Consider the following 13660-nt stretch of genomic DNA (forward strand, 5'->3'; position numbering starts at 1 on the left):
TGTCTTATTCTAATCCTTCTTTTGAGGGAATGTGGTGAGAAATATCAGGGAGGAGTGAGGATGTGTGTGAAAAGCTTCGGTAAACTGATATCTACAGTCCAGTGGGTTGTTTTTCACAATGCATGCACCACCTGATTCGTACTATTTCACAGCCGCTGACAAACTGGCACTGGCTGACTAGGCAGACAACATTAATATCATCTGCACAACATTAGCATATGGACAAACAGTACAAAGTGTTTTCTCTTTCCTGTGAACTCTGGGAAACTTGGCTACGTGTTTTTTTCTTCTTCTCCGCACTGCATCTCTGTGCTCCCAATTTATTCAGGTTTTGCGGAGCTTGTTCAGACCATTTTAAAGTGAGTTTTAAAGTGGTCCTTTATCACAACCTGTACAGTAAATGCTGACCTGGACCGAGCAGGTTTAAGGTATGGCAATTTGTTCCAGCTGAAATCATTCTGTTTCAGTCTCTCCCCGAGTTAATTTGACAACCTTTCTGTTTGGGCACCAATAACTGACTTGGAGATTGCATTGTTTATCAGCGGGAAGCGGAGTTGTGCGGGATTCACTCAGCAGATTAATATTAGGGTTGCAGCTAACAATTATTTTTTCAGTGAAATGATTTGAATAAATTGAACATTTAGTCGAAAAAATTTGAAAAATACTCATCACAGGTTCACAGTGCTCCAGGCTGTTTTTTCCCCCGCAAAAAACACATTAATTTTGAATAACACAAAACACAGAAAAGCTGCGAATCCTCTCACTTGTCAAGGGTGTGCAGAGAAGGCACACTGATTGCTAATGACTTAATCAATTGTCAAAATTGTTGATTAAAGCTTTTTTGATTTACAAATTGAGTGCAGTTTTTGTCAGTCACTTTGGCACATTCACAGCTGCTTGTTCAACCTCCACATCATCTCCTCACTTGTGTACATCATAAAAGCAATCTCTCATTCTTTCCAAAGAATTGCAAATGTTTTGGCACATTCATGCAAATGATTCACCTACAGTATCAACTGCTTATGTCATGTTGATCAACTTGTATTATGCTGGTTCTCTGTTGAAAAGTCTAACCCCCCAAAAGATTGAGGCACAACTGTCATCATATTTTCCGTTTTTGTAAGTGTCCTGAATTGCACTGCATTGTGAGGGAAGTTATCCGTTATAATGTGGATGAGAATCTGTGGCCCGGCAGACAGGAACATCAGGAGGTGTAGAAGGCAGCATGGTAATTCCCCATACAGCGCTGCATGTACAGTTCTGCCTGAGGGTGTTTCCTGTGTTTACATTTCTAATTCTTTGCCTTTGTGCTGCAGTGCTGTAAAACAGTCTTTTTCGTTTCTGTATCACAGTGACATGATCTGTCAACAAATTACAGGACAAACAGTAAAGGCGTAAATGTGGATCCTGTCCAATCTCTTGCAGTCAATCTTCCACAAACAGTAATATGTAACTGAAGCTAGAATTACTGCTTCACGGTTGTATGCCTCTGCAAACCGGTTAGGCTGCAGTTACAGTTTACGTCTATGTCTATGATGCTTCACATGCATCTTCACCCGAGCAGCACAGAACATCTATACAATCAGCACAATTTCAAGGTTCTTGTCACTAATTCAGGATCTGACCAACTGTATTCCTTTCTGCTCCTGAGATATGACGTTGAGTATATTTTTAATTTGAGGAAATTCCTTCAAGGCCTTCTAGAGATATTGTATTCATAAGATTGGGACAGACAACCTGAAAACAGCCACAGCTTTTGCCATTGTGGAGGCATAAAGAGTGCAGCAAATGCCATCAAAACCTTAGCAATAGTTTCCATCAGAAAACACTTAGATAGTGGACTGCTACATCAAAACAAGGTTAGGCATTTTACTATCCTTTTTGTAAAAAACGACTCAAGTACTGGTGACTCTGATGACACTGACATGTCCATTGACATAAATATATGATATCTGAGGAAGTTAAAGACAGGTAATTCATTGTGTGATGCCACTGGGACAAAGTCTTTTAAGAAATACACTTCCAGTTTTGCAAATGTTAAGGATGATTAAATAAATGTACCAAAGCGACTGAGAAAAGCTGTTACTTGGCTACCATTTTAATACGTTCTCACTCTCAAAACTTCCAACATGGCAACTTGGTCGGTGGCTACACTTCCAACCAAGAAACTCCACGTACCCCTTTAGTGTCTGTTTTGGAAGTGTCTGTTTCTGCTTATTACGGGAATACAATCCCTTTTCAAAATAAACTTTCACATTCACAGGAAACAGGTTTTAGCAACAAAACTACTTGGTTATTCATTCATTCATTTTCTCAGGGCTTGAAGCAAGAAAAAACCCTGTGCCTGAAATTTTTTTAGAGGGCATGAAGGGGGGGGGGTGTGCCGGCATGCCCCCCCGGAAGAAAATTTTGAACATTAGACGTCTAAATGAATTAATCTGGTGCACTTTGAGAGTATCAATCAAGTATCACACCACGAAGCTAGAATAACAATTAAGGCTTTTAATGATGAAATATGTATAATATAATATGGGCTGGAGCCTATCCCAGCTGACACTGGGTGAGAGGCAGGGTTCACCCTGGACAGGTCACCAGACTATCACAGGGCTGACACATAGAGACAGACAACCATTCACACTCACGGACAATTTAGAGTCACCAATTAACCTGCATGTCTTTGGACTGTGGGAGGAAGCTGGAGCACCTGGAGGAAACCCACGCTGACACAGGGAGAAGATGCACCCCTCCACCCCGGGGTACGTGCTCCCCACCCCAGGTTGGAACCAGAACGCTAACCACTGCACCGCTGTGCCACCTCTACTTGGTTGGGTTTAGGAAAAATATCATAGTTTGGGTCAAAATGGCACTCATTTTGGTTTCACACAGGACACAAACAGCGGCCTCTTGTGTGAAAGTCCTGTATTTGTTTGACCCATCCATCCAGACCTCTTCCCTCCTCGGACGTTCTTGCTACATCTGTGTCTAAAATGGCTGCGGATGGGTTTAATTCGAAATTAGAGTCTCATCTCGTACAGATGCTAAAGGGAGCATTGTGTGCCAGAATTAGACACCAAGGGGCATGACCCCGTGTTTGTTTTTGTCAACCTGTAAATGATGCAATTTAACTATTTCAGCACAACTCAATACGTTACTATCAATAGTATTTATTTTGTGATCAGTAGAATGAGTCATAAGCAGTGTTCAATAACTGTAAACAGCAATATTTCGTGCTCCTGAACTTTTTCCCAACAGTTTGTTTTTTGGTCAGTCACTTCGGTAACATTTCCTCTGGTTGCCTCCTCTCCAAATCTCTTTCAGATATATTGTGCCGGTGATGGTCAATGAACTCTCTGAGCCTGCAATAAGCCGGCCCTGCAGAACTCCTAAGCCCCCCTCGATCAGTCACTCAATGAAACATTAGAAGCTGCAGCAAAATTAATGCAGCTGAAATTAAATGAAAACACTGAAAATACTCCCCTGTAGGAAAAAGAAGTAAGCATCTTAAGCTTAAAATCGATCAGCGCAGGAGTTGGGCAAGGTTCTTTATTAACTTTGCAGAGGACCTTCCCCACAGACCTAACTGCAGACAAACACAACTGAAGTGTCAGCAGGTATAAAATGTGCTTAGATGGACTTCAGAGCTTTGTAAATACGTTGGCTTTGAGCTGGCTATGTAGCTAATATCAGCTCCTCTGGGCTGCAGAGGTCAGTTATTATCATTTGCTGTCTGTCTGTCTGTACTTTTGGCCTTTCCTATTCCCTGCATTTAATTGCACTGAAACAGAGTCAAGCAGGCTGCAGCTGCCTTCGTGAAGACGGGGTTTTCTCAGAGCACACTTTGATTTAATGAAGGTGCGTATGTGAATAAGATCTCTAGTGTTTATTTGGAAAATTGAAAACAAGACCCGTTGATTCCAGGAAGCAGAAGCAAATAAATGCTCTCTGAAGAAAACCAAGGAAGAGACAGTAGAAAGATCATTTAGGTGATAATCTTGTAAATGTAAAACATGCTGCGGCCCTGCGTCTGGTTACACAGATCATCCTCTCTTTGCAGTAATGGTGCAGTTCATTATAACTGCCACTGTTATGTCCCAGACACAAACAGAGTGATATGAACAGCATGTGAGGTACATCTGAAAGAGACAGCAAACATAATTCAAGGTGTTGTTGTTGGGTGGTCCACCTCCAAAACGCCAATTTTAATACTAATTAAAAACTGTAGCTGCGAACCACTAAAAATAGCATGTACTGCAGAGGCCCATCAATTAAATTCACCCTCGGGGGACAGCTGTAACATTGCTCAGGAGGAATGATGGGCTTTTGCTGGATGTGCAACATAGCACAATGCTAGCTAATGAAGCACACACACACTGTGTAACAAGGCCAGATGCAAGGACACAATCAGGACGGTAATTTAAAATGCTTCTGTGCAAAAAATGTCTGCTTTAATAATCTTAATTATATTCATAGTTGATTTTTTTTTTTTTTTTAAACATGTTTTCATTACTCCCCGAATTTGGTTGATGCATTTGCATGGTGGAAAAAGAAAGTGCCTCTAAATACATTATATTGTTATATTGCATCACTATATGATATTACTACTATATTGTTATTATTGTATTTTTACATTATATTGCTATATCAAGGTACTGCTTTCCATTTCTATTATGTATGTAACAGTGCTGCATAATTTATGCAGTGTGTCTATTCCCTACTGCACAAATATTACATCTACTTTATCATTATGAGTCGTTATACTGAAATAATAATAATAATTTATATACTACACACATCATGGCTGCTGCAGCTGCAATACAGCTTTTCTGTTGCATAAATATTTACACGTTCCACTTACATATTCGAAGGATGTTATACTAAACTTACACATTCATAATGAAAATACATTGATTCATATTAGGAATGTTTTTTATTTTTTTGCCAACATGATTGAAAAAGCATCAAAATAGAGCTTGGTTACTTAAGAAAAAAATTAAAAGGCCAAGGAAGGATCGATCCTGCAACTGCCTGTCAGAGGTTATTAACTGGCCCCTGGTCTCCTGTTATTTCCCCACAGTGATCCCTGGGCAGAGTAGGTTAAGTATCCCTGGTCTAATAGGCCGTACACATGCCGCATTTTTTGCGCTCTTAAATCCATTGTTTTCAATGTAGAAACGTGGCAGGCACGCTCAAACGCCAGAGTGGCACTGTCACAGCATGCACGTGTTCCCGAGCACCTGTTTTTAAGGGTGTGACTGCTGCACCTTGAGATAAACTGAGCTTAACTTTTGGAATCCAGCAGCACACACCACCTGTGCGCATGTGATGAGGACCAGCCAATCAGAGCCAACAGATAATATTTCCCTTCCTCAGTAAATATCAGTCTGTGATAAATATGGAGAAGAAGTTGAGAGTTTCAGAGCTTTACATCTGTCCGTCTGATGATAGGCCTACACACAAACAGTGCATGTGTTTGTACTGTTGTTGTTGGTTGTTTGTGTCAGAGTTGTTGTGTGTTCATGCATCATGGAGCTGACTGTTTGCATTTCACTACATGGACTGTATGTATGTGACAAATAAAGCCTGAACCTGAACTGAACCTACATGGAGGAAGATCAGCTCTGCACTCAGGGTTTCAGGTAAATAGACTATGAAACAGTGCTTGTTGAGGTTGCTTAGCAACTTCAGACGCAACCTGCCTGCTCTTGAAAGCTGGCACAGAAAAGGCACAAGAGTAGCACCCAGTGCGCGACCTTGCGTTATCCAGGCAGTTAAAGACACAGCATGTGTACGGCCCCTGAGGTGCTCTAATAAAGCTGCAACCTCCAAAGTGCCTTAAACTGCAGTTTAAGGCACTTAAACCCCCCCCCCCCCCCCGAGTCATTGTGACTTGGACTCGAGTCGATTCGAGTTGCTGTTTTGATGACTTGTGACTTGACTTGACAAAAAATAAAAGACTTGGACTTGGAAGTTAAAGACTCGAGACTTGACTTGAGACACGATGACTTGAATGTTATTCACATCATGTTTACGGTTAGAATATAAAATTAATAAATTAATTTAAAAAATAATGTCGATTACCCGGTAGGAGCGCAGGCTGAGAATGGCGTTGTCATGATTGGATCACTACCCTGTCAATCAGTCATGCCCTCTCTACGTACCTTACGTGTTTATTGGAGAAACAGGCCCTCTTATATCAGATAGGCATCAACATGTCAGCGGGAGGGGTACCGAGAGTCATCGTCTTCGGCTTTCGGAATTACCATTATTACGGCAAAAGACGAACAGCACAGTGCAAGACATGCGGCATAAACATCTCGGACAGCCAGGCGACAACTTCAAACTTTGTTCGTCATTTGAAGAGCCATTCTGCCCAGTAAGTGCTTGTCAATTAGCTAATATTATCTGGTTAGTCGGTAGTTAGCTAACGTTAGCTTGATACGATACGGGGGTGGGGTGGGGGGGGGTTTGGTGGAACTTGTTTTTTAATTTATTTGCTAACATTAACCCCAGAAAACGTGAGCGAACATTCCGACCGGTTCATCACAAGACCGGCTGTACGTTTTATGAACGAGCAACACAGGGTTAAATGAGCTAAATGGGTGATTTTGGCTGCTGCCTTGGTTAGTGTGTGTGTGTGTGTGTGTGTGTGTGTGTGTGTGTGTGTGTGCGCGCGTGCACGCATGAGGGTCGTCCCTGCAAAGTAAACATTGGAGCGATGAAGTCAGTGTTTACTGACAGTTACTTATATCTTGTCTTTTCACTTAATTAAGATCAGATTCTGCAGGTAAAATTATAATAATAAGGTGACTTGACTTGGACTTGACTTGACCTATTACAGGACTTGACTTGACTTGACTTGACTTGACATAACCTGTGACTTGACTTGACCTGCCCAAGAAAAAATGACTTGGGACTTACTTGAGACTTGAAGGTTAAGACTTGAGACTTACTTGAGACTTGCACATGTGTGACTTGGTCCCATCTCTGACTATAGCTAATTTCCCCCTTCATGACAACTACAAGGGGGCTGAATTTATTTGTACACATTATTAAGGCTTTAAGTTACACCTAATTACGAGCGAGGTCATTTGAGTGACAGGCTGTCCGTCCATAGTGTCCTCAGCTTTTGGGCATATCCATCCTGCCCACCTCTGCAGCTCCACCCACTTGTCCAGATTTAGTGCCTTGTGGCTCCAAGAGAACAAAATGGTAACGGCTAAAAAGCCAAACTCAAGGCCTCTGAATGGGAGTCCACAAACCAAAGGGTGGCGTCATAATAGCTACGTCCATTATTTTCATAGTCTATGATTTTAACGTCTTATTAACAGTGGTGAAGGAAGAATTCAGATCCTTTACTTAAGTAAAAGCACAAATACCACACCCTAGAAATACTTTGTTGCTAGTATAAGTCCTGTATTGAAAAGTTGCTTAAGTAAAAGTGTGTAAAGTATAATCAGGAAAATACATTTAAGTAGTAAAAGTAAAAGTATTCAACGGAGAGGAGTAGAAGTAGAAAGTGTGTAGAAATGTGCTGAGTTACATCCCACCGCTGCTTATAAATCTCATCTGTCTCCTTCAACTTGTTATTGCATTTTTATACATTTAATTCAAATCTATCTTCATCTATTTTCATACATTCTTATCTGATCTTATTTATAATATCTCACATATAAACTTTGCAATTTCAGTGCATCAACAGGGTGAAAACTCTGACCTCAAAACAAGGCTCACCGAGCATCCACGCTCTCTGATTATCCTCGGGTCTGTCTCTGGTGTGTTTTTCAGCTTCACTACGGCGTCTGTTCCTCCGGCTCTTTAGTGCAGCCAAGGTGAAACAGTGCACGGAGGGAACGAGGCCTCTGACTGTCAGCTACTGAGATACATTCAGCCCCTGCTCCGCTGCTCCACTAAGACCTTCCACAACAGCTTTCTAAACAACTTTCAATTCCACAACCTTTGGCCGCGTCAGTCCAAATAAACAGATACAAGGATGCGGCTCGCACACAGAGGGCGAAAGAATAAGACAGAGACAGGAAAGAAAATATGGGCAGAGGAGAGGAGAGGAGGGGGAGAGGTCCATAACAGACAGGAGACGGTGTTCAAATTCCTACAATGCATCAAATGAACGTAGGCTTTACTGGAAAGGTGTCACCGGCTGGAAAGAGCACCTTAGTCAGCGCAAAAATGTCCTGCTCCACTGCCTCTTTGTTTCCTCTGTGACTGAAAATTGGATGTTTGGTGACAAATTAAGAGAGGTCACTGCTTATATTAGATTTATATTAGATTAAATAAAGCATTTTCTTTCTTTGCAGCTTGTCATATAAAGGAAATCAGGAATAAAAGGAGTGAAGGCTGAAGCAGAGTGAATATTTAAGGCGGCAAGATCTTTTAAACACGTTATTTAAAATGAATAAGAATTTCTAAAGCTGAAACAGTAAGACTAGAGATCTGCCCTTCAAACCACTGATTACAAAACACCTACATTATTACTCATTGGATTTAAACTCCTGCTTGTCAGAGGTTGTCTGAGGGTCCGGCTGCGATGAAAGGCCAGCGACTCCCCTGTCTCACAGTTCTTCGACCACTCACGAGGTGAAATAGGACAATCAATGCCGGGTCAATAAAAACAATAACAATACATCACTGTTTTCTTTGATGAATTCTAATGAGCCTCCACCGTTTGTCGCACAGATACTTTAAAAATAGAGCGGTTGCGCTTACAGTCGATGGCCATGTCAGGATAATAAAGGTGTTTTAGCTTAATTAACGTTCTCAGGAGAGCGCAGGGCTCTTTGGATGCTTTACCTCCAAGTAACTACATTTTCATTTACAGCAGAGATATTTGCTACACTGGGCTGTAAGGTTTCATGCTGTTACACACTGATCAGCACTAATCGTCTGTGCAGCGGCTGTCCGTGTTCATATGTTGATTCTTCTGTAGTTTAGAAATGCAAAACATTTTCAGCACGTTTCATTTAATAATTTCTTTCGTAACATTTTACATTAATTTAATACTAAAGCATATTTACTAGTTACAGTTTAAAAGCTAACTGCACTGGAACTGCACTAAAATACGGTTTACTACATTGATAAGAGACTTAGTTGCAGAATCAGAACTGTGAATAGAAACCTTCTCAGGGTAATGACTGTCTGGAAGGTGTCCTAGGCAGGAGGCAAAGGAACACCTTGGCCAGTCCTTCACACAGTAACAGAGATACAATCCCTTTTACACTGCCTCTTCAAGGCAGGAATGTCACCCGATTATGCCGCCTTGCTGTTCTGTATAAAAGGTACAATCGCGGAAGGGTGGACAGAGTTGCATCAGAGGTAGTAACAGCTCTGAAAAGATGTCTGTATAAAGGGGACAGCCAGCAGGATGGGATCATGGGCGGTACGGGTGTGATGTTTTGACGATGTGTTATGACTGAGACCCACAGCAGGAGATTAAAAAGTAGCTGATAGCAGTTAGAGGCTAACTCAAAGAAGAAGTCCAACCGAAAATGTCTACAAATCGGGAAAACACAGGCTATGTTTCCATCCAAAAGTGATTCGAATCATTGGGAAATGCGCAATTAAAGAAATACGAATCCTGTGTGTTTCCATTAAATGTACGGACTTTGGTGAAAACTACGAACTCGTGCGAGTTTTCCGCAGAACCGGAAACAAAACAAGTCTCGCATTTTTCTTCTTCTACGTTTTCTGGCGGTTGGCAACCAGCTTGTAAATGCATTACCACCTTCCCGACCCGGAGTGTGGATATCACCATGGAGAGAGGTGTGCTACGTCAGACTTAATTCGAACATAACTGTTTCCATCCCCTGTTTTGCGAATCAACATTTTTTCGAATCAACCAAAACCCGGCTAAAGCGAGCGCATTTTAGTATGTGTGAATCAGGGGATTTTAATTCGAATTTTGGCGTTTCCATCATAATTTTCAGATGCAATACTTCTAGATGCGCATCTAAACAGGCTGATGGAAACATGGCTACTGATGTCCGGGAGCTCCGAGCAGAGGGCGAGATCAGCCACAAAATAACAGGGATGGTAAATGATTGTTGTTGCCATGTCATGCCATTGTTATTTGTTGGAGCCACATGTTTGATTTGTGTTAATGTATTATCCCGCCACGCCACTAGGAGGCTTATTAAGTTAAGTTAAAGTATTTAAGTTCATGCCAGTAAGCACAGGTGTTGTTGATGTTTTGACGCAAACAGTTTTTGACTGTGCTCGGAATAAAATTTATATGGCTGTATTTATTGGAAGTACACCAGTGAGAAATAAGAGCATGATGACATACAGCATTGATAAAGATTGGGAGTAGATTTCTGAGTACACATCCAAACAATTCAGCCAATTAGCAACCAGTAGTAGCTAAAGAATAGGGCTAGTCACTACATTATTGTTTATAAATCACTGCCGATGCATATGTTACATGTCATGCCCACCCATCACACCTCTTTTGATTCCACAGTGCTGGAATGCTATCTAAAATCACACACTGGAGCAGCATGATGCCGCCGTTGTTTGGTTCTGTGTAAAAATGCAAAGGCGGATTAAAGAAGGGACTTTGTAGTGGCCCTATAGCGTGATCTCTGTGTAAAAAGGGCTACAGACTCCAAGGCTGAGACCCAAAACACTCCTTGCCCCTACCAGTTAGCCCTTATCCCTCTGTTTTGCATGTTCACACCTAGGGCGAAGTTTTCAGGCAACAAACAAAAGTTTTTCAGAAGCACACCCCAAACCCAGTGTTGTGAGAAATTATGGGCAAACTGGCTGCACATAAGCAACCAAAGAAACTCACAAATGTCTTTACTTTGTTATAAATATTATAAAATTACAATAACCCTCATACTGTCTTAGGATATATTACAGGTTATTATATCTTAGGTTATTAGTTCAATGTTTCATGGTCCTTTTCTTTGTCACAACCATAACAAAATAATAATAGCATGCTGATATCTCAGTAGCTAACTAGCTAGCTAGCTAACGTTACATTATCATTGCTGATTTGTGCATGACAGTCTGGTATTTTGACATATTTTCATATCACATTCTCCCCTTTTGATGATATAACGCCCAAAAGTTAATTTAAGCCCCGCAGAAAAGCTGCTGCACTTGTTAGGGCTCCTCTAATGTCAGTGCAGACTGGCAGGGTAAGAGCACAGGTTGCTAACGTTAGCTTACAGAGCATAGCTAGCGGCCTGGTAATGAAGCACTGTTCTTTCTTATTTGATGACCTGTTTGATAGATTAACTGCTTGAAGGTTAAGTTGTGACCAGTGGCGGCTGCTGGTCTTTCAAGGAGGGGAAGCTCATTTTCGGCCTACATCATAAAATGTGTCCGTTTATTTATATGTAAACTCTACCCTCTGGGGCTGCTGCGCGAGGCTAGTGTGACCGCCTGTGAGTGCTTTGGGACGGTGGAGGGGCTCACAGCACCCGCTGCTCGTTGGGGACAGTAACTGCAGAGCGACAGAAGTCAGAGTCTCCAAACACGAGTACAGTCTCCAATAACACCAGAAAAAGATGCTAGATTTGTCGCTAGTTGCTTTTAACAAAGAAAAAGTCACTAAGAGGATTGGAAAAGTCTCCAGATCAACGGAATGAAACTTGAAAAATGCTCCAGTGGTGGTTTATATTTCAAGATTGCTGATTCGCTCATTTCGCTGTCAATCAAAAAGGGATTCAGCCTCAGACAGATCATCCAATAATCATGCAGAAGCCCAGCATCCAGGCCAGCCGAGGCCAGCCCACTGCCCCATAGACCCCCAGAGACGCTGAGCGTCCGATAGGCGGGACAAAACCAAGCATTTATCCAATGACTGTCTAGTTTCGCTGCAGTGGAACAACCTACTCTATGCTTCCCCATTGAAGTCTTTGGACGCTGAGCTTCCACTGTTTAATGAACTGTGACGCTACGGGAATGAATGAGAAGAAAGTCGCGTCAGTGACCTGTGATAAGTAGCTGATTCTGAACAAAAGTTGAACGCGTTCTAGCGCATATTTAGTCAATGAAATGTAAACACAACAGTACATATTTGACCACTTATTTTTTGACATTTTAGGGGAAGCTGAGCTTCCCTTGCAGTCTTAGAGCAATCGCCACTGGTTGTGACTGAGTTACAAGTGTCCATGCTTTTCTGTCTCCTTTAGATAAATGGCAAATGTCATTGTGATAGTACCATTACTGCCATAGTGCTGTCTGTTTACATAAACAACATCAAGAGCTACTGATGACGTATCAGGGTCTTGACAGGTTATCCCATTTCATAGTGGAAGATTCCAACAACTACCCTCGTAACTCTGCTCAAAGGGTCGAAGGGACCCTCGAAATTAATGGGTCGGGGTGAAAATAAGAAATTAAATTGGGTCTAATAAACACATAATAACAGATGGAATATCTCTCAGCCATATAGTATATCATCACACTTACAGTAGACGTCCACCCTGATGGACTTGATGGCAGGAGATCCAAGGCCGTTCTCAGCCTTGCAGTAGTAGCGACCTCCCTGGGTCCTCAGGATCTCTGCAATGTGCAACGTCTCGTTGAACACACTGGAGTCCTGGAAGCGGTCCGACACACTGCCGGCTGTCTTGGTCCATCGGATCTGGGGAGAACAAAGGGTAGAAACGACTATACTTTACTTCCAGGTATGATTTCAGAGTTCTCAAATACGCCTGAATTGAAATACTTGCAAGAACTGACAAAAGGCCAGTAGCTGTACAGGTATGGTAAATAAAACATTGATTTATACAGCTCACATGGTAAATCCAGCTTCATATACAGCTCCACAGACCTAATTTCATCAATATACCAGACTGCAGCTCTGAGTTTCTCTTTTCATCAAAAATATTGTATTATTTTATGTTGAGTTTCTTTCGATCTCTGTACAATTACCTTTAGTCGAACCCAACAGGCCTGCACAAATTTTCAAATTAAATGTCAATAAATGTTTCATTTCACATAAATACCTTCCTAGCACTTTAAATTGATTTATTACTAAAGCATATTTACTGGTTTGGTCTGAACTATAATATGTTTCAGCACACAGCTAAGAGACTGAGACTTTGTTGCCTCATCAGAACTGTGAATAGAAACCTTTTCAGGGAAATGGCACTCTGGAATGTGTCCTAGGCAGGAGACAAAGCAAAACCATTGCCAGTGCCCCAGACTGCACCACAGACACAGACTCTAATAGTCACACCTTTGGGCATCTTATCGTTTTCTGTCTGCCTCACTTGGATGTCTTTGTAAACACAAAATAACAGAGGGAACATTTTAGAGCCATGTGCATAACACTTACAGTACACGTCCACCCTGATGGATCCCCTGCTCAGTGCTTCCTAAACACATTTTCGCTAAAAGCTTACTGTTCAAAACATTCCTGAATACAAGTAGCACGCACAGGCAAGCACATGCGTTCAACACAGTGGCTATTTCACCTGTGCCTCATAAGACTACAGTTAATTTGGCACTTTTTCACCCATTAAATTATGCTACTTTGACAGACATAGTTAGAAACCTTAGGTTCACTACCTGCTGCCTTGACACTCTGCCTACAAGCTTTTTTAAAGATGTTTTTAACTGCATAGCATCAGATATACTACAGATAGTCAACTGTTCTCTTCAGTCAGGCCTTTTTCCAACGGCCCTGAAGACT

General features: G+C 41.6%; 1 protein-coding gene across 1 annotated transcript in view; it reads right to left on the reverse strand.

Annotated features, from left to right (window-relative positions):
* Positions 1-13660, reverse strand: part of LOC126398252 (MAM domain-containing glycosylphosphatidylinositol anchor protein 2-like) — a 338561-nt gene that overhangs the window by 188061 nt on the left and 136840 nt on the right. Inside the window, exon 3 of the mRNA XM_050057437.1 lies at positions 12433-12607. Coding sequence (XP_049913394.1) covers positions 12433-12607 — 175 coding nt within the window. The remainder of the gene's footprint in view (positions 1-12432; positions 12608-13660) is intronic.

The sequence above is a fragment of the Epinephelus moara genome, chromosome 12, assembly GCF_006386435.1.
Source record: "Epinephelus moara isolate mb chromosome 12, YSFRI_EMoa_1.0, whole genome shotgun sequence".
Classification (NCBI taxonomy): Eukaryota; Metazoa; Chordata; class Actinopteri; order Perciformes; family Serranidae; genus Epinephelus; species Epinephelus moara.